Source organism: Saimiri boliviensis, chromosome 17, assembly GCF_048565385.1.
Source record: "Saimiri boliviensis isolate mSaiBol1 chromosome 17, mSaiBol1.pri, whole genome shotgun sequence".
NCBI classification, from domain to species: domain Eukaryota; kingdom Metazoa; phylum Chordata; class Mammalia; order Primates; family Cebidae; genus Saimiri; species Saimiri boliviensis.
In genome coordinates this window covers 18504765-18526146 of record NC_133465.1, presented here as the reverse complement: position 1 = coordinate 18526146, position 21382 = coordinate 18504765, and the positions used below count along the sequence as shown (strand labels likewise).

The following is a 21382-nucleotide window of genomic DNA, read 5'->3' as shown; positions in this document are numbered from 1 at the left end:
GAGACCTGGGAAGGGACAGAAAAGATCAGGAAGGCCATCCAAATCCTCTCTTGTACGTCTGCACCTCCGAGCACACTAGCTGTTCCTTCTGGAGAGGACAGGCTGTCTCTGCTTCTGGTCCTGGGCTGGCACATGGCCCTGGAGTTAGAGAGGACAGTTCTGCCTACCCTGTGAGGACAACCCTGCTCCTAGTGCTGCTGAGTTCCTGGAAGGAGGAGCATCTCATTGGCCCAACGTAGGTATGCATTTCCCTCACCCTTCACTCTGTCTCCGTGAACATGGAAGCAGAGTGCCTTAGAAAGGGGACCCCAAGAAGTATCCTCCAACTGGAGAGAACAGCCATGATTCCTTCATCTTCATTCCTGTTATCTCCAGTCTGGCTTGGGTAGAGAACTAGATGAAAGCAGTCCCTGGAGCTGTCTGTACTCCGTGTACAGAGGCATGAAGTGGCACCAGGAAAAACTGCTGTGCGTTTTTTCCTCCGCCTCCCACACTGGGCTGTGAAACTGGTTTTTAAGCCCTAAAGTCAACACCCTAAACTAAAATGCTAGGGCATTTTGAGGTTGTAGTCACGGGACTTAGCTGGATTTTGAACCAAGTGGAGGCAGCCAGGGCAGATGGCGGGGGCGGGGCTGGAGACACTCCCTGGGGGCAACCTACTCTCCAGCTGGGCCTTCCAGACAGTGCTCTATGAGGCACCTTCTTTGGCCATCCTCAGAATCCAGAAGGAAGTGTTGGCCAAGAGGGGCTGACCTGATCCAGTAGCTTTAAATCCCTGAGCATGCAAATTAAATAAGTGTGTCAGGGAAAGCCAGGCTGACAGTACTGTTCCGTAAGTGAGACGCCTCGGTCATAATTAAGAAGGGTTTTTGGAAACTGACCTTTTAACTTCGAATGGGTCTGTTGGTTAGAGATAGAGTTTCTGTGGCTGCCTCGGGATTGGTTGTAACTCATTGCTAGAGTGAGGGGGCAGTTAAATGCTGTGACAATGACAGACTTGGTAACAGAGTCATGGGCACAGAAGGCTCTGCCTCCTCCTCTGGGTACGTATGGTGAATGGACCGCATGGGAAGGGCCATTTCTAGGGAGCCCTTTGGATATTCTTTTTTTGATACAGCCTGAGACTTCCAAAGAACATATTTTTAAAAAAATGTTTAAGTTTCACCAGTTAACAGAAATGATAATCTACTTGAATTTTTGTTCTTTCCTGTCTGTGATGTGTTTTCACTGAAGGGAATCTAGTGATCATGCTTTTCATTGGATTTTTCGATTGGGCACACGTGTGCCGACATTTTCGGCCGCAGACATCATGGAAGAAGCTTGGGTCTGGAAGTGGAAGCCCTTGGGGTGAGCTCCCCAGTCTGGCCTGGGTCTGGCTCCCAGTGGGCTCTTCTTCCCTTGAGCCACAGTCATCTCCCCTGCCGGCAGCGGAACTAGACAGAGCTCGGCTAGACAAGCTCAGCATCAGTTGTCTCTGATCCAAGGAAACCTGTAGTTAGCCTTTATTTCATGTCACACATCAATTTCTCCTTTCCTTTCTGCTCAATTTGTCCCCAGTTCCCAACTCGACCAGTAGAAGCTCTCAGGGCAGAGGTGTTCCTGCACAGAGGGCAGGTATCCTACTGAGGGGACAAGGCTGCACCTTCCACTCCCTGCAGCTAAACAGTCTCAGCAATTGATTTCCTCGCCATTAGGGAAATGCCTGCTTTTTAGGATGCACCACAGTGCATAGGTGTTATTTCTCGGTCTCTTCTCCAAGGAAATACATGCTAAATTAAGTTTCGTGTTTTTGTTCACGCTCAGCAGCACCACTGAAAGCCAGGGTTTCACCAGCTGTGTCGTGCGTGGCAGCAGTTGCAGGAGGAGAGGAACAGAATAGGTTGAGCCAATGCAATTTGCATTTGCAAATAGGAGAGCATTGGTCTCAGGGAGAGGACGTGGGCCACTTTGGATTTTCAGGTACCATGGCATCTCTTGAGAAATGCTTCCTAACAGGCCTTCTGTTTTCCCAGGCATGGGCTGATGCCTTTCGAAGCAGTCCTGACCTCACCGGTGTTGTGCACATATACGAGGAGCTGAAGAGGAAAGGGATTGAATTTCCCATGGCAGACTTGGATGCCCTGTCTCCCATACACACACCACAGCGGGTAAGCTTCCAGCTGGTGCTTTCTAGAAAGACCTACTGCAGAACGGGTGAGCCAAGCTGCTGCAACCACCCTTCTGCTGCTGCCTTTGAATTATTCAGCTTGTCATCATGCTTTCTTAAAGCTCGGGGGCATTCCTTTTTAATAACAAGGGGCATGCAGGAGTGAGACAGCTGGTTGACTGGTGATTAAGTGGCAACAGTGTCTGCGGAAGAATATAATAGAGGGATCAGTTCAGAGTTTTCATGGAAATGGCTACTTGGGCGGGGCCATCCTGTGAGGGTCATTAGCACCTGCTTTTCAGAGGCCCCTAGAATCTGACATAGGAATCCTGTTGCCCCTCAGAGCACCATAGCACCTCAGAGCATACAGAGAGCTTGACGTCACTCTTGGGGCAAAAAGGAGCTGTTTTTTTCAATTGTACCAAGTCAAATGGATCTAAAATTTATTTTGAGCTATGAGCATTCAGCATCAATTCAGACATCCCTGCATTCCACCAGCCTTAGGATCAAAGCCCTGGGAAGGTCCCTTTAGGGGCCTCCCACCAAAGCTTTTGCAGTACCAACAGCTTTGAGCACCATGGAGGGGGCAGCTTAGCACATCAGGATTAAAAGCATGTAGGTCATGCCACTCATGGCTTCGCATGGAAGCCAGTCCCTCTACTGGCTGGGAATCAGCTTCGCTCCTAGCCTGGGTGAGAGCCAGGAAAGCGCCAGGTCTGGGAGAGGCACTTCATCCCAGTACACATCACCTTGCCTGCCCCCATTGTCCATCTCTGAGAAGAATAGCACACCTTTGCACGTCTCTTGTAGGAACACGACTTAATACATTAGCGAGAAGTCATCTGAGATGCCCAAAGGGCAAGCATGAAGGACTGCCCTTTCCAGAGCCTGTTCTCATCATGATCCCTCCAGACCATGCACTGTGCTGTGTGAAATCAACATAACCTGCTTCACTCTTCTAATAATGACAGAGAACAGTGTTGTTGTTCCTATAATTATGAAAACATTTGGTAAATTGCATAATTACTATTTATATTAGTCTCCTTGTAAAGGCCAAAAAAGTAGTTCTTACGGTACCAAGTAAAGATTTGTGATTAGCAAAACTGAATAACTGCCCTCCCTTCACTCCATCCTGAGGTGGTCTTAATAATAGGAACCATTATCAGAGGGCTCACAGAGCACTCTTGGTGCTGCCTTTTGGAGTTGCTTTCTTTTTTCTTTCTTTTTTTTTTTTTTTTTGAGATGGAGTCTCACTGTGTTGCCCAGGCTGGAGTGCAGTGGCCTGATCTCGGCTCACTGCAACTTCCACCTCCTGGGTTCAAGTGATTGTCCTGCCTCAGCCTCCTGAGTAGCTGGGATTACAGGCATGTGCCACTATGCTAATTTTTGTATTTTTAGTAGAGACAGAGTTTCACTATTTTTGTCAGGCTGTTCTTAAACTCCTGACCTTGTGATCCACCCACCTCAGCCTCCCAAAGTGCTGGGATTACAGGCATGAGCCACCACGCCTGGCTGGAGTTGCTTTCATTGTCTGCCACACACTGCTTGAGAGGTAAGTAGAGGGAGGAGCCAGTGGCAGCCCTACTTCCCAGATGGAGAGCCTGGGCTCAGCGGGGCTCCATGAGCCTCACCCGGGCAGCAGTGGAGCAGAACCTTGAGCCTTGCGCAGGCAGCTCTGGAGAAGTGCCGCATGGGGTAGGGTAGGTACCAGGCCCAGCTGTGCAGGCAGCCCAAAACAGAGGACTTTGTTGTTGTTGTGCCAGAGCGTCCCTGAAGTGGATCCAGCCGCGACCATGCCCAGGTCCCAGTCACAGCAGAGGACAAGTGCTGGTTCCTATTCCTCGCCACCTCCTGCTCCCTACTCCGCACCGCAGGCCCCGGCTCTGAGTGTGACTGGCCCCATCACAGCCAATTCAGAACAGGTACGTGTACACTTTGGGGCCATAGGCAAGCCAGCTGACTATTCTTATTCATCTTTCCAGGAGACACTTATGAAGGCCCCCCAAGCCAGGCATTGTGCTGGGTGTCGGGGACACAGAGATGGAAGGGCTTAGTCCCCAGGGGAGACAGATGCTGAGGCCATCATGATGGAGTGTGTTCAGGCCTGAATCTTGTCGGCAGGAAGCAGAACCAAGGGCTCCGAGTTTTGAGCCTAGGGTTGAGTGGTGCCTGGGAGGCACCAGGGACCTGACATGCAGAGGGTCCTGACACAGGAGTGGGGCTTTGTCAGGTGAGACCACATGCTCAGCAGTGACATTGCAAGGCAGAGGTGCAGAGGCGCAGGGCTCTCGGAGCAGCAGGTGGCTTGATTGGAGAGCGAGCGCATATGTAGGGCCCAGATCTGGGCGGAAACCATGGCAGAAAGTGAGGCCAAAAGCATAGAAGTGCAGCGGAGTTGTGACAGGCTTGTCTGTCACACAGAGGCTTCGATCTGTCCTGTAAAAGATGTCAGCCATCAGAGGCCTGTGACCTGATCAGGGAGGCCCTCCTGAAGCACAAGAAGCCTGCTTTTATCCCAAACACTCTTATCTTCTTGGGTTACTTCCTGATAAGCTAATGCAGTTTTAACCCCACGCTGGATTTTTCAGATGAATTGGGGAGTGCTCTTTAGAAGAATCCATAGAATTTCAATGAGTTACAACTTGAGAATTGGTCAGACTTGGGAAAGAAAAACAACTCTCCAATGTTTATATTTAATAATCCTCATTTACTATTTGCGACAATGTCATGACTATGGAACCGCGTTGAGGCCGACGGGTCAAGCACTGTGTGTGCAGGGATGGCAGTGCTGTGTTGCGCTCCTCTCACTTCCCTGCTAACTCTGAGCCGGGAGTATGGTGAAAGTAGCAGTGAACTTGAAGCCCCCAGAGCCTGATGTGAGCCGCCGCTCTGCCGCTCACTGTAGGCTTGTCAGGACATTTAACTCAGTCTCCCATTAGTAGAACAAGTGATCTGTTACCCCACCAGGCAGCTATGGGCTTGACAGGCAGACGGAAGAGGTCCTTATGGTAGCCATCCAAGTGCTGCGGGGAGGAAGGTCTCCGGCTCTTAGCCCTGCTCCTATGGGCAGAACTTTGCCCTTTCGGCTCTGAGGGAAGGCAGAAAATGTTTGAAGTTGGACAGTTCCTGAGCCCCTTCACTGACTCACGGTGTGGGAGGTGCTCGGGAAGGCCCTCCTAGTAGCCAGAATATGCTGGGTCTGGAGGTTCTGGACACAGGTAGCACAGGAGCCCTGAGGCCTGTTGCCCCTGGGGGAGCAGAGTGCAAGCAGAGATAGGCAGCTCAGCACCCAGCCCGGCCAAGAGGACCCAGGGCTTTAGAGCCCACGAGGTGGCTACCCATAACCTTCCTGGGCCTTCCTAGCCAGAAACCTCTTTTACCAAGACTTTGAAGAAAACCCCTGGATCATCCACCAGGCAGAGCCAGAGGCTGACAAGAGCCTCTTGGGACGCAGACCATCTCCCTAATTGACCACTGATTGTGGTCTCCTGTCCGTCTCTGCGCTGAGGGTATAAAGCTCAACCCAGCTGAGTTCCTGCCTTAAGGAGCTAAGGGTCTGCTAAGAGAGCCCACCCCTACAGCAGAGGCTGCTACAGCTGCAGTAGTGGAGGGCAGCACAGCGAGTGGGACCCTCCACTACTGGAAGAGGTGGGAGCGGTTGCTTCTACCTCAGGATGGGGCGGGGAGAGTCAGAAAAGGCTTCACTGAGGAGAGGAGCTGTCACTTGGGCTGGGTCACAGTGCAGGAAGAACAACATTACAGCTCCTCTCTCTGGACATTTGAGCAGGAACAAGGGCCGTACATGTGTAGAGAGTGCACCTGCATGCTGGGCGCCGCATGGGAACCTCACAGCAGCCTGGTGAGGTGTGGTGTTAGTGCCACCTTTCTGTAGGTGAGGAAACTAAGGCTCAGAGAGGCTCAGGTCTGGCTCTGGATGTTGCTGCTGAGTTTTCCAGGGCTCCCTCCAGTGTCCTGTGCAGTTCTTTACTTCCATCCAGCCTGAATTAGTCTCTTGTCACTGAGTGATGGGACCAATAGGCGCTTCTATGCAGATTCTTCTATGATACCTCACTGTGGGCAAGGAAGGACCCTGTGGTCTCCGCAGATGCTTCAAGGGGGTTGAGGGAGTGGAGGGGCAAGGGGAGAAGGAATACGATGTCTGTTGCTGGAAAGGAGCCTCAGGCTCCTGGCCCGAGTCCAGGCTTTGGGAGCGCTGATGGATGGGCTGTGGTACCAAGTAGGGAGGTGGGTGTGGAAGGTGTCTCCCCTGTGGTCTTCTGTTCTTCTCTCATTCTTGCCACTGCAGAAAGGTGCTGCTGTCACTGCCCAACCTTTCAGAGGATTGTAGTGTTTAGATGTAAAATTCCTTGGGGCAGAGTCTATAACTCAGAGCTTCGTAGAATAGGATCTCAACTCTGAAGGGATCTCAGGGCTCCTGCCCTCCTGAACTTGGATTTTAAAGAGCAGGAATGCAGGCCCTGAGAGGTTCAGCTTCTACTCAAGTTCCCGTGGTGGGAGAGTGGAGACAGAGAGCCAGCTTGGTGCACTCTGACACGGAGCTCTTCGCTATATGGTACTGCTTTCGTGTCGCAGTCAGAGAGGCACCACAACAGATTGTTGGGTGGCAGGGCCCATTCTGCTCTCTCGGAGCTGACAGGCAGGCTGGAGGGAGATGAGAAGGTGGCCTCTGCAGCGTGCACTCAGAAGGGCGACCCAGATCTCCCAGTGAGAGGGATTGTCACTAGCCTAGGAACAAGCTGATTCTGATATTGCAGGTGCAGGCTGACTCTGAGTGACCTTTCCTTCCTCGTGGCCCTCACCAGATTGCCAGGCTGCGGAGTGAACTGGATGTCGTTCGCGGAAACACAAAAGTCATGTCTGAGATGTTAACAGAAATGGTCCCTGGACAGGAGGATTCATCTGATCTGGAGCTGCTGCAGGTGAGTCATCTTGCAGAAACACTTGGCCTGAGCGTGGAGCAGGGGCCTGCTGTGGCAGCTCCCCACTGTACGCTGTCGCAGGATCCCACCCAGGGACACAGTGGCGAGGCGGGACGGGTCCAGTGGCCCTGTTGTTGATAGTCCATGTGGGCGCACACTCAGACTCACTTTGCCACGGACAGGCAGAGGCCAGGGCCACTGTCTCTCTTTATTTTCCTTAGTAACATTTTTTTCCTGATTATAAAGTGCCCGTTGTAGAAGACATGCCCACAGAAAGAAAAGAAAAGTACAGAGAAGAAAATACTAACTTTCTTTGACCCAAGCATCCATAAATAACCACTGTAGGTGTTTTGATGTATTTTCCTTCTGACTTTGTGTATGTTTATTTTAAATGTAGCTGGGCTTGTACTGTTTTGTATTTTGATCCCTCAGCGTCACATCTGCAGGAGGGCATATTCAAACTCGACTGTGCATAAGGAGCCCTTCTAGTGGCGCCTCAACCCAAGGTGTCCTGAGACAGATGATGTGTGATGTTCCTCTTCTTTCCCTAATATTGAGGATTCCCAGTCTGGGTGTTTCTGATATTGTGGTTTCCCATTGCAAACTGGCCTCCCCGCCTCTGGACACCCCACAGATCTGGGGGCATGGCAGAAAGGGGTCCAGGAGCGGGCAGCCTGCAGTCTACCCCTGAGACCAAGGTCAAGGCCTCCACCTCGGGCCTGTTTTCCGGGGCAGCCAGGTCCAGAGCCAGTGCTCAGATCTCCACCACACCCAGCCTCAGATGATCCTCGCATTTGCAGAAAATGACAGTGGTACTTCCCTGAGAAGTAGTGACCTTCTGGAGGGTGCAAAAATGATGCTGTGAACTGCAAGGGCCCCCACACTTTTCAACGGGAGGCAAGATGCTTGAGGGAGCAGGTCAGGAGCCAGACTGACTTGGCGACCTGGCATGAGTGTCTTATGATGCACCTGCTGCTGCTGCTGACACTGTCATTTTTGTCCGGCCCTCAGTTGTCAGTCTTGGTCCCCAAGTGTTACACCACCTACCCTGCCGCTGGCACATGCTTCCCGCCTGTGAAGGCCTTGTCCTGGCCCCAAGCTGCTGCTTGTTGTGCCCCCTTCCTACTCCAAAGCCATTGACTCTTATGGAGGTGAGGGTGGGGAAAGAGCTGTTCCAGGCCTAATACAGAGCACAGTGCTTTGGGCACAGAGGTGCATGAGCTGTGGTTCCTGCTGTGGAGGAGCTTGTGGCTTTTTGCAGGAAACAAACTGGGAAATAACTTGTCTCTATGTAACTACACCAGCCTGCTCTTGAAGCCAGACAAGTACCCTTGGCCCAGCCCCAGTGAGGAGCCCTGACTGCCCTCTCTCTAGTTCCCAGACCTCACTCCTGACACACCTGCATCAGACCAGGCTTGCCTCAGCTTTGCAGGTCCAGCTGAATATGTGCCACACTCCAGGGGACCTGGCTTCCCTTGAATGCATTGTCATTGGCCTCCATTCCCAGCCTGCAGGAAGGTTCTGCCAGGCGTTACCCAGATGCACAGGATTCCGAGGTCAGTCCAGAAACTGAAAGGGCCTCTGGAGGCAGCTTTGTGCTGTGTCAGCGTCGGAATTCCTGCTGACATGGGGGATTTGCTCTGGATAGAGCTGCGTTCCTGGCAGCAGGGGGTGTGTTAAACAAAGCCAAGATGCTTCCAGACAGCTAGAGCAGACCCAGACAGCAGGAATACTTCTTGTGTTGTGGGGAGAAGGGGGTTTGGGTTGTTTTTTTGGTTTTTTTTTTTTTTTTTTTTTTTTTAAGAAAAAAAAACAAGCCCATCAGCCAAGATAAACAGAACCTAATCTCCTGGCGTCAGCTCACAGTTTTCAAAAATAGGTTGCTTCCCATGACGTTTTCTTTCCCTCTGTTTTGTTCCAACTCCAAGCCTCCCAGCCCTCACTGCTATCTTATAAATCAAACAGAAAAAGAATGACTCTGGGTGCCAGTGGGAGGCTGTCCTTCTAGCATAGGAGATTCAGGAGCTGGGCAGCACTGTGAACAATCGTGAATAGACACAGCCCTCCTGGCTGGTTGGCTGCACGCCTCCGCCATCCCTGACATCTTCCCTCCCCTTCTTCCCCTGGCAGTAAGAAGCCAGCAGGCAGGGTCTCCCAGGGGTCAGAGCCACAGTGAACCACCAGCCTTCCATGTGGAGAAATACCACCGTCTGCTTGGAAGGTGCTGGGATCAGAATGTGTCCCCAGGACCCTCCATCAAGCTGGAGGGCAGCCAGAGTGCTTGGGGCAGAGAATTGCAGAGCTGAGAGTGCTGGCTGGGCCATGGAAACGAACAACCCAGATGTTCCCACCAATAGAAGCTGCTCGCAGTTCAAGTATAAATTGCTGGGGTAGGAGGTGGAGGGAATAGGAAGAGAAGTAATTGGTGGTGTCAGCCCCAGGATGATCATAACTGTGGGAAGGTTATGTCCCAGTTGCCTCCTGTGCATCACAAAGCACTTTTGGGTATAGCTTCCCACAGTGCAGCAAGAGCAGCAGGGAAACTTGGCAGTGTGAGCTATTTGCCTGCGGGCTCATGGTATGTGGCTGGTATTTGAGGAGAGGCTGAGGCCACTCTAGCACCCTATGCTGTCAGCATAGCTGGAGCCCCTGAGGAGAAGGAAGGCAGGGTGCCCAGAGTGAGCACAGCAACTCCTCCTCTTGAGCCATGTGTCAAAATATCCACACTCTTGAGTTGGGAGAGAGATTCCAGGAAGCTGGTCCAGCTCTATACCTGTGTTCAGATATCTTCCACAGCATCTTGTCCACTGGGTCTTTCTGCACATCCCCAGTGACAGTCTATTCACAGCAGCCCACTTGCTTTCAAATGGACATCTTGGTTAGACTTCAGGCAGCAGCACAGCAGGCTTACAAATTGCACACGCCTGTGAATTAATGCCTTCCCATCCTTGTCCTCCCACTGATAGCTGGGTGATGCCAGGCAAGTCACCAGCCCTCTCCAGGTCCCCTTCTCCTCTCTAGATTGGAGTAATCACTTGCACCTGGGCGGTGCCTGTTGCAGGGCTGGGCTTAGGCAAGGCCTCACAAATCCTAGGTTTTATGACTATTGTTAGAAAACCCTTTCACACATTGATCTAAAGTCTGGCTCCCTGTAACTTTGATCCTGGTCTGTCTTCTTAGACAACAGAACAAGGCTAATTCTTCTTTCACATGGATAGATCCTTAAGCATTTGAAGATTGCTATAAGCCCCACCCACTGCCCAGTCTCCATATGAAACAAATGTGGCAGTTGGCAGCCCACCATGGAGAGGGACAGGCAGTTCTTCACAGGAGGCAGACATTGTAAGATGGAGAACTTTCATCAGCTGAAAACCCTGCTATGTCACCTTCTAGTGTGGCAGTTAAGCCTATCTTCATCATCCTATGCAAGGACCCTTAGGCCTGGGCCAAAATTCAAATGCTGCATCTGTCCCTGCTAAAGTGCATGCCCTTAGCTGCAGAAAGCCTGAGTTCAGCTTTCTGGGATCTTTAAAGATTGTGATTCTGTCAACCAGTGCCCTCCGTCTCTCCCAATTTAGCCTTTTGAGCTTTGTCTTCAATGAATAACTTTTAATTAATACAATGATGCCAAAAATATATATTCTTCTGTGGCCATTCATCAGCATCAGATAATAACAGAGGCCTCCTCCTTGTTTCTCCAAGTAGCAGATGGCGTATCTCCTCTTGCTTCTTGCATCTCATTTCAACAAAAACAGAACGGCCAAGGCCATTTTCTCTAGAGAAATATACTCTATTCTACGTGTTTAGCTTCATGATTCCCCTTTCTTATCAATAAAGACTTTCTTCTCCCTCCCGTCTTTGCAGCAACAGAAAACAGATCTTCAGGACCTTATTCCATGTTCCTTCAAACTTGTGGAGGGCTCAGAGGAAACCCATAAAGATGATTAAAAGACTGTTGTGTGAGGTAGGGATGAGAATGTCCCTTGAAGAAAAGATAAAGGCATTGAGATTAATTAGGTAGAAAAGAGAGGATATTTACTGAGGTGTTCTGATAGATGGAGGGCTTTTGTGCAAGTGACCAGCTGTTCTTCCCTCTTTTGAGGATCAGAAATAGGAGAAGGGCAAAGCTGACATCGTCAACATTTAGGAATCTCCTGTCCTAGCTGTTGCACATGGAAAGGGTGACCTCAGCAAGCAGTAGACTCTCGGGTGTCTTAGGCCCAATGAAAATTACTCTGAGTGATTTGGAGGTGGAGGAAGCAGGAGAATATCTCCCAGATGAGCCCGCTGGGGGTCTGGCTGTGATGACACCACAGAGGCCATGCAGGGAGCCAGCTGGCACTGTGGTAGCAAAAATCTTAACATCTGGCCCTCCTCTCACTTTCTATCGCTTTTTTTTTTTCTTTTTCCTTTTTTTTTTTTTTTTTTTGAGAAGGAGTCTCGCTTTGTCACCCAGGCTGGAGCACAATGCCATTATCTCAGTTCACTGCAAACTCCTCCTCCCAGGTTCAAGTGATTCTCCTGCCTTAGCCTCCCGAGTAACCGGGATTATAGGCACCTGCCATCATGTCTGGCTAATTTTTGTATTTTTGTAGAGGCAGGTTTCACCATGTTGGCCAGGCTGGTCTTGAACTCCTGACCTCAGGTGATCCATCTGCCTCAGCCTCCCAAAGTGCTGAGATTACAGGTGTGAGCCACTGCACACAGTGTTTTCTTCCTTTTTGAGACAGATGTAAAAGACTGAAGCCAAGAGATGGTAAAGTTTTCTCTGCGCAGAGACCCCTGGAAATCTCCGTTGTGGAGGCCCCAGGCCATAGTCTCTGAGGCTGTTTTCAGCGGAGCTCTTTGGAAAGTCATCCAGATGTTCCTTGAGGATTGGAGCATGAAGGCCCTGCCTGTTGGGTTGGGAGCTATCTAACCCACCACCCCAGTGGGTAGGCTCGGGGGAAAGAGGCAGCAAACACAAGGCCAGAGCAGATGTTCCTGGTGCTGACTGTTGATGAGATCACTGTTGATGAACCCCTTGGGCTCATTCTTCCTTCAAGCCAAGGTCACAATGTTAGAGCCTCAGAAATCATCTAACACCTTCCAAATTTTTTTTTTTTTAAGTAATGGAGGCCAAGCACAGTGACTTACACCTGTAATCCCAGCTCTTTGGGAGGCCAAGGCAGGTGGATCACTTGAGGTCAGGAGTTCGAGACTGGCCTGGCCAACATGGCAAAATGCCGTCTGTACTAAAAATACAAAAATTAGCTAGGCATGATGGTGGGTGCCTGTAATCCCAACTACTTGGGAGGCTGAGGCAGGAGAATTGCTTGGATCTGGGAGGTGGAGATTGCAGTGAGCTGAGATCACACCAATGCACTCCAGCCTAGGCGACAAAGCAAGATTCCATCCCAATCAATCAATCAATCAATAATGGAACGTTTTCCTCCACAAATAGAATTCTACAGTGAATGGCAGTGTTTAAAACTGAGAAAAGCAGAGCAGCCCCAGCTGCCTCAGCCCCGTGCCATGGAGGCCACTGCAGCACGCCAGTGGCCCTCTGCAGAAGCAACCCCCTTATTTTACACAGGGAGAAGCAGTCCTGGAGAAGACTGGAGACTTGGAGAGTGTATCCAGTCACAGCTGTTTGCTGCCTGCAGCTTGGTCCCCACACTAGGGCTCTATTTTTGTTTTGTTTTGTTTTGTTTTGTTTTTGTTTTTGTTTTTGTTTTTGTTTTTGAGACGGAGTTTCGCTCTTGTTACCCAGGCTGGAGTGCAATGGCGCAATCTCGGCTCACTGCAACCTCCGCCTCCTGGGTTCAGGCAATTCTCCTGCCTCAGCCTCCTGAGTAGCTGGGATTACAGGCTCGCGCCACCATGCCCAGCTGATTTTTTTTTGTATTTTTAGTAGAGACCGGGTTTCACCATGTTGACCAGGATGGTCTCGATCTCTCGACCTCATGATCCACCCGCCTCGGCCTCCCAAAGTGCTGGGATTACAGGCTTGAGCCACCGCGCCTGGCCCACACTAGGGCTCCTATGGGGAGACTGATAGGAACCCCTGCTCTCTTCTTTCAGGCCTCCAGTACTTAGAGTATTTGTCGCCATCTTTCTGAGACATTTCCTGCAGTCTACTGAGGAATCTGGTTTGGTTCTCCTCTGAATCCAGTGAACCACCCTTGAGGCCTACTCTTTGTTTTGGGGCTTCTGCTGTGTGGAGTGCAGGTGGGGTCTGGTCACGCCTTGCTGGAGGGTTTCCTAGAGGGGCTCTGATGACAGACTAGAGTGTGTTGAATGCTGTGGGAGTATTGAGGGTGGGGTGGAGGGGGATCCCCAGCAAACACTGTATGTGGACAGGAAGATGAATAAATGGGAAGTATGTGTTAAAGCTGCCACTGTAAAATGTTCATGGTACAATCTAGGTGGTAAGCATATGGTGTCTGTCCACCGTAAAATTCTTAGTTTTCTGTATGTTTGAAAATTTTTATGACAAAATACTGGGGTGGGGAAACACCTTGAGGCCTTGAAGGATGAGTAAGCGTTTGTTCAATGGAAAAGGAAATAAGGGACATTGCAGGCAGAGGATCAACTTCTCAGGAGCCCTTGAGCAGTGTGGCAAGCGCCTGAGGACACCTATGTCCTGGAAAGTCTGAGGCGTGTTTGAAGATGGCCTGTGGGCCTTAGGTGCTGATGCCCCAGTCTTCTGGAGGGTAACTTGGATCTGTTTCCACAGCATGCTCCCACACTCCCCTGGCTTGCAGGTCCTATGCCTTGCAATAGGCCTGCAGTGTGGATGGGAAGTGACAAACTCTTTTCCTTCTCCCTCCCCAACCAAGGGCAGCCAGCGCTTGCTGCTAGGCCTCAAGCCCCAAACAGAGGCCACACTTCCTTGAACTGGGCCCGTTTGCTGGAGGAGATAGGTCCTGAGCTGGGCCTCGAGATCCTTTTGCTCATCAGAGATTTTCCGCAGACACCTGGAGGGCTGGAGCAAGGAGGAGCTCAGCAGTGCCTGGCTCCATCCTCGTGTGCTGGCACGTGCGCGTCCCTGGGGAGGAGACATGCACAGTGGCCTGGAACAGTCTATGGCAGCGCAGAGAGGCAGAAGTTTGACCTCTTTTCTCTGCCCTGCTGCCCAGCCTCGCTTTTCCATCATGCAGTCTTTGGCCAGGTCTCCCTCTGGTGCTTCTTCCAATGTGCGAGGTAAATATGCTGCCCAAGTGTTGGCCAAGTATCCTTTTTTCCTTTAGGAAGCAGGGGAGGATGGTCTGTTGAAGTTAACCTAAATCTGTGCCCCCTGTCAGCCCTGAACAGATGCTCACTGCGTTTTAACAATCTATTAGAAATACTGTGATTATTTTACATTGTTTACTTCAGTCCTGGCTGTTGGAATCCTTTGCATGATCCAATATGATTGCTTCTTTCATAAGTTTGGACATTTTTATTTCGTTTTTGTTTGTTTTAATGTTAGGGGCCTGGCTTGGTTTTCAGCATCACTCCTAAGCAGGTTTCATTCTGTAATTGGTGTTTCCCCTGCATTGTTGGTTTTTCTGTGCATGGTAATTGTCCCGGTGGTGACTGGGTTTTGACCTGTGAGTGTCCATTGGCGCCTGTGGCCATTATTGCCTGGCAATCCAGACCAGATCTGGCAGGCTCCGAGGCCCAGGCAGCTTCGTGAGTGTCCCTCTCCTGTCTGACCTGGGGACATGAGCCCTTCACAATGGAAGACAGTGGGCATTTTCTGAAGTTTTCTCTTTACTGGATATTAGTGTCCTCTGGAATTAAGATCCAGTATTCACCTCTTCTTATTGATTCTCGCACTTATCTGTATGTTTCTAAGTGCTTAGTGCTGGTTCAGTGGGGCCTGGAATGAGTCCTAGAGAGGGAAAATTAGAACTTGAATGAACGAGAATTCCCGATTCTCTGAGTGAAGAGTGCTGAGAAGACTGAGCGTATGTGGATAACTGAGCTGGTGGTTTGGGGGGACCAAGAGTTCAGAATATTTTTATTTTTTATTTTTTGGAGACAGGGTCTCACTCTGTTGCCCAGGCTGGAGTGCAGCAGTGCGATCTTGGCTCACTGTAGCCTCTGCCTCCCAGGTTCAAGCAATTCTCCCACCTCAGCCTCCTGAGTAGCTGGGATTACAGGTGTACACCACTGTGCCCAGATAATTTTTATATTTTTTTATAGAGATGGGGTTTCACCATGTTGGCCAGGCCGGTCTCAGACTCCTGACTTCAAGTGATCCACCTGCTTCGGCTTCCCAAAGTGCAGGGATTACAGGTGTGAGCCACTGCGCCCAGCCTCAGAATACTTTAGGGTCATTAGTTAATTCTCCCAGAAGTATTTGGGAAGTGCCTCCCATGTGTCAGACATGAACCACGTACCAGTGAAACGCCTTCTCTGTCCTCAAAGAGCTTCAGTCTAGAGGGGGAGGCAGATAAGAAGCCCAGCCCCTGTGTGGGTGCTGTGTTGCAGGATACCGGGGACCTGCAAGAGGGATACCTTTGATTCCCCACTTGGCTTGACTGACCATCTCGGTGATGTGCTCAGCAGATGATTACTGGGCTTTTTCACTGTGTGTGGCTCAGCGCAGGGCTTGAGGGCATCCTTGGATGGTTAAATGGCAACACCCCCCTCAAGAGTTTATGATGTGGTAGGAAGGACGACCCTCTAGCCAAGCTAGCCGGATTATGAGACAGTATGAGGAACTAAAGAAAGATTGCCATGTCTCTTGTGAATAAATCAGTTACTTCTACCAGAAATGGTTTCAAAATGAAGTTGCTTTGAGGCTGAAGTGCGAGAAGGAGAGACTTATTCTTCACGTCTTACCCCCTTAACTCACTGGCACCCTCCGGTGCCCAGGTAGCTAGGGATAGTATCTCCCTCTGCTTTAACCCTGTATGGTGCACTAGGACTTGAAGCTTTGGTCACAGGCAGTTCCTGTAGTCAGGGATGCTTGGGGGCCAGCCTGGCAGGGTTGCCAGCTCCCTCCTCTGTTGCATCCTCAGCCTGGCATCGAGATGACAAGGAGTCTGGTGGGTATTGAGGGAGCTCTATAAGCAAGTTTGAGCAAGAGCATCAGTAAGGCTGCTGCTGTTCTGGAACAGGGAAGGCTCGTGGAAGCCGGGCCGTAAAGTGCCAAGGTTCTGTCTTCAGGGGGATTTGCTTCTAAGGGTAGAGGGGGTTCCGCTGGCAACTGGGGGTGTGTGAATGTCCTCTTTTGGCCAGCCAGGGAGCTGCCTGGGCTTCTGAGACCTCAGCAAAGTGGCAGACAAGCCACCAAAATAGACCTAATCATAAAATATACCTAGTCATAAAATATACTCCTGCTGTTGCTGAGAGTGTAAGTAAACTGGTGTCATCTTTTTGGAGGGCCTTTTACTATTACCAATTAATGTTATAAACGACCATACCCTTTCACCTGGAAATTTCCTTTCTGAACTCATCCTATGGAAGTCTTGCCCAAGTGCATGTGCATGTGTGTGTACAGGTGTTCATTGCTGCCTTATTTGGGCAGGCCAAAGAAAGAGGAACCACAAGCTAAATGCCCAACAATAGAAGAATGGCAAGACACATTATGAAACACACACGAAGGAACGAGCCAGTCTGCACCAAGTAATGGGGTACAGTGTCTGGAATATTTTGTTGAGAAAAAGCAAGCTGCAAAGAATCACATTTTAATATTTTAAAATAACTTGTATAAGCATGTACTTATATACATACAGCAGTATGTCTGTCTGGGTGTTGGCTGAAAAAGTATTTGTTTCCTCTGAGAAGAAGGAGCAGGCGGTGAAGACGGAAATTCTACTTTGAATGTGGCACGTGTCTGGTTTTATGAACAAGCATGTACTCCTTTTGTGACTTTTAAGAATCAGTACAAATTTTTTCAAAGGAAATAGAATGTGACAAAAAGCGCACCCAGCAGGCTACCCAGAGGTGCGTGTGTTCCCTAGGAGCTGAACAGGACCTGCCGGGCCATGCAGCAGCGCATCGTGGAGCTCATCTCTCGCGTGTCCAACGAGGAGGTCACGGAGGAGCTGCTGCATGTGAACGATGACCTCAACAACGTTTTCCTTCGATATGAGAGGTGGGAGCTGGAGTTCTTTTTTTTTTTTTTCCCCTTGAAAAGTTGTTGCCATAACAGAGGGATTTCTTTCATAAACAAAGGAAAGAGAGGGAGAGAGAGAGAGATTAGAGTTGGAAAATACTCATCAGAGATGCTAATTTGTTCCTGGCTGACAGGGAAAATGCGTCTTGTCCTCCTGGGAACCGTGCAGCAGAAGCAGCAGGAAGTTGACGTGCAGAATTAGGCTCTGCCCTTTGTAAGCCTCAGGCTGTTCTGCCTTTCCCCACTGCCCCGCCACCCCAGCCCCAGGGAGGGGTAGGACTTGGGGGGCTCTGGGCCCCAGAGCTTCTGCACCTGCTCCTTTGATGATCCTTTGAATTTGAAAAGGATTAAAGGGGAAGAAAAATCTCTACTAAGAAAAAGGATTTCCTCTTTCCCATCTTAAAAAAAAAAAAGAAAAAGAAAAGAAAAAAAAAAAAGCTTTTCCCTCTGCAAATGTCAGTGTTATCTAGAGCATTCAGGGGAAGCAGGCGGGCGTGAGTGCCGGAAAGCTGCTGCTCAGGGAAGCGCGCGCACACATTCATTTCAGTTCTTTCTGCAGCCACATCGTTTTTGGGCCTGAGGTAACAAACCTGCAAATTCTTTTTCATTTCCAAAGCCTTCCCTCAGGACAAAGTCCAGAATGTCTTACTTAGACCTCGTTTTAAATAGGAGGAATAATGTAAGCACAGTTCCCATCTCATCACTTGATGGGAGCACACTGGCCTTTCACGAAGGACTCAGCATCAGGACCAGAGAGGACCAACCTTTTCCTCTTAGAGATGAGGCCTGAGAGGACAGGACAGTGGCTTGAGTCCCCTGCAGACTTGAGGTCATGGTCCCCTCTGCCGCACCAGCTGACTCACAGCCTACTGCTGGCTTCATCAGGAGGACAAGCATCTGGCATCAGTTAGGGTCAGTGGGACAGATGCTTGCATTTGCATTACCCTTTGGGGGCCTAAAGGGTGGTTTGTTGTGGTTGTCACGGTCTTGGGCCTTGTCTCAGCTTTTGACTATGGAAGTACACACCAATGGCTCTGTGCCTGTCTGACAGGTGAAGAAGCCTCTGCAGTAAGTATGTGGGGGTCCCCAGGACTGCACCCCCCCACCCCTGTGCATCAGTTGGAGAATAGGAACACATGTGAGGGGACTTGACTCCCAGCCCTAGGCCCCTTTGTCTTGCCACGTGGTTTCAGTTCTTCATGGTAAATGGGGTTGGGTTTAACCTGTTAAACCTGTTTAAGCCCTGCTAGAAAGCATAACAGGAGCTAACTAGTGTGGGCATTTTCACCCAAGAGTCCCCAGTCCCAGCATTACGAAGAATTCAGAGGCAAAGCCTGGGGCTGGTGGCTGGAGGTGCTGTCCTGGTTGGAGTGTCTTTGATGATACTCATTGCTCTTTGAAGATGAGTGTGGGAAAGGTACTCCAGGATTAAAATTGTCTCAGATGTATTAATATTCCTGTTCTCCTTATAGACCACTGTTGAAAAAATCACACAAGTCTTTCTTATCTTTTCTCTCTTTTTTTTTTCTCTTTTTTCCTTACACAAAACCTTGAAGATACACACAAGTCTTTCTTAAAACCCAAGTAGACACTCACCGCCTACCCAGATCATTCCTTCTAGGGATCCCTTGTCACCAGACGCTGACCCCAGCAAGTTGGGAGACAAATGTGGAGCAGCTTAACTCACTAAAGCTGGGTGTCTAAGGCTCCAGCTGGAAAAAGTCTCTTCGTTACCGCTGCCCGTGGCATTTGGAGTTTTAAAATACAAACGGAACATAATCTACTCTGCCCCACCGCAACACACACTTCATAACTACTCTTCTGTTCCCCACCTGGTAGAAGGATGACCTGGCCTTCGACAGTGGCTTAAAGCCAAGGCCCCCTGCACTGCCTGACTGGGTGCAGAGGAGACTCGTTTCACCCTCCTAGCAGCCCTTCAGTGATTGGCCCAGGCCTCTCCACAGCAGCTACTGGCAAGCATCCCCGCCCCCCCACCTCCCCACCATAGCAGGGCCATGCGCCTGCCTTCCTCCTCCTGGTGCCACCCTATGCCTGCCCTGCCCCCTTTCCCCAGAGGTTGAGTTGGGAGCAGGTTAGGTACACTAGCTGGTTGCTCCTCAACACAGCCCTATGAAATAGGAATCTGCAGCTACTGCCTGCCGTTGTACATTTGAGAGCTCCAAGGTAAAGTGGCTAAGCCACCCTCCCTCCAGGGACAAGAGGAGCTCTCTGAGCTCAGGGTGTGTGAGGAGAGGCTGGGGACACTCAAGATGGGCCACCACCCCTTTCTGATGACCACTCAGGTGCTGGGTGAGAGGCTGATCCCCCCAGGGGGAGCCCCACACAGAGGAAGCCATAGCAGAGTTGATGTTATGGTTTCACTCCCTAGCCCCCAAGTGGGACTGGCTGGTCTTGGTTCCAGGGACTCTTCATAGGACTAGTGAGCACTCCACAGGGCCGGATCACAGGTGTCCTTTCTTCTTACTTCTGCTTCCCCTTTCCCCGTTAGGTTCGAACGATACAGGTCTGGCCGATCAGTTCAAAATGCCAGTAATGGAGTAAGTATTCCTTCAGAATTCTCCCATCTCCTGGGGCCAGACCTGCCCCTCCACATTTTGGAGGCTGGAGAGACCTCCAGTTTTTCTAACTGGGGTTAAAATATTTGGGAAATTGAAGAGCAAGCTCTGGTTGATGGGATACTAGGGCAGAGCTAGCAGGCACCCCTGATGGAAGGGTGGCAAGGGAGCCCTAAGTCTGCAGCTCCCAGGACAATCACTCAGCAACCCCTCCTTTTAGTGGGGAGGGAGAGGAGGCAGTGGGCAAGGCTCACTGACATCGAGACCCACCATGGACCCTGAAGGCGGGTGGGGAAGGGGGCCTTGCTTCAGTGCTGGAGCAGCGTTCATGCCTTTCCTCTCAGAACCCTGCGCAGTTGCCTCGCTAGCTTCTACTTCAGAGCCTGACTCCAGGGCTCTGGGGCTCATGGCCAATCTCACGTTCTGACAGGTCCTGAATGAAGTGACGGAAGACAACTTAATAGACCTGGGGCCAGGGTCTCCAGCCGTGGTGAGCCCCATGGTGGGGAACACAGCACCCCCATCTTCCCTCTCCTCCCAGCTTGCAGGCTTGGGTGAGTGTCTCACAGGGACAAAAGGACCTACCTACCTACTACCTGCCACTAGGGACAGGGGAAATTCCAAGGAATTGGAAGTCATTTGCTTTTTAAAGAAAGGGCACCTGCCTTTTTTCTTTTTTTTTTTGAGACAGAGTCTTGCTCTATCGCCAGGCGCCAGGCTGGAGTGCAGTGGCGCAATCTCAGCTCCCTGCAGTCTCCACCTCCCAGGTTCAAGCAGTTCTCCTGCCTCAGCCTCCCGAGTAGCTGGGACTACAGTCGTGCGCCACCACGCCCAGCTAATTTTTGTACTTTTTGGTAGAGAGAGCATTTCACCATGTTGGTCAGGATGGTCTCGATCTCTTGACCTTGTGATCTGCCCGCCTCGGCCTCCCAATGTGCTGGGATTACAGGCGTGAGCCACCACGCCCCGCCTACCTGCCATGTTTTATATAGAACATTCCCTGTGATTGAAGTGATTTCCTTTTCAATATTAATTAGGTCAAGGCCGGGGGCATAATCCCAGAACTTTGGGAGGCCAAGGTGGGTGGATCACTTGAGGTCAGGAGTTGGAGACCATCCTGGCCAACATGGCGAAACCCTGTCTTTACTAAGAATACCAAAAAAATTAGCCAGACATGGTGGCGGGCACCTGTAGTCTCAGCTACTCAGGAGGCTGAAGCAAGAGAATTGCCTAAACCAGGGAGGCAGGGGTTGCAGTGAGCTGAGATCACACCATTACACTCCAGCCTGGGCGATGACTCCATCTAAAAAAAAAAAAAATCAATATTAACTTGGTCAAGGAGGGCAGATAGGTTTCAGCTCATTGGCTTCTTGGAACACCGGTTTGAGGAGAATGCTGAAGCCACATCAGTACTTAGAAGTCTGTGATTGATTGGCGATATCTGCAGAAGGCTTGGAAACAGGAGGTAGCAGCACTGACATATTGCTCTCCTTGAACTGTCCATCAGCCTAAAGCAGTCCATTGTCTGGAACTTAAAAGAAGCTTTTCCACAGTTCATTTAGTTTGTACCTTCAAAGTGTATATATGACCCTAGCACATTAGTTAAAATTGATGACACCAATTTATA

General features: G+C 50.4%; 1 protein-coding gene across 3 annotated transcripts in view; it reads left to right on the top strand.

The window, feature by feature from the left end:
• The window catches only part of TOM1L2 (target of myb1 like 2 membrane trafficking protein), a 123308-nt gene that overhangs the window by 84095 nt on the left and 17831 nt on the right, over nt 1-21382 (top strand). For all 3 annotated transcript variants that reach the window (XM_010339931.3, XM_010339932.3, XM_003929302.4), the window contains exons 5-10: nt 2013-2147; nt 3910-4068; nt 6970-7086; nt 17025-17158; nt 19689-19737; nt 20186-20309. In XM_010339931.3, the coding sequence (XP_010338233.1) occupies nt 2013-2147; nt 3910-4068; nt 6970-7086; nt 17025-17158; nt 19689-19737; nt 20186-20309 (718 nt within the window). The remainder of the gene's footprint in view (nt 1-2012; nt 2148-3909; nt 4069-6969; nt 7087-17024; nt 17159-19688; nt 19738-20185; nt 20310-21382) is intronic.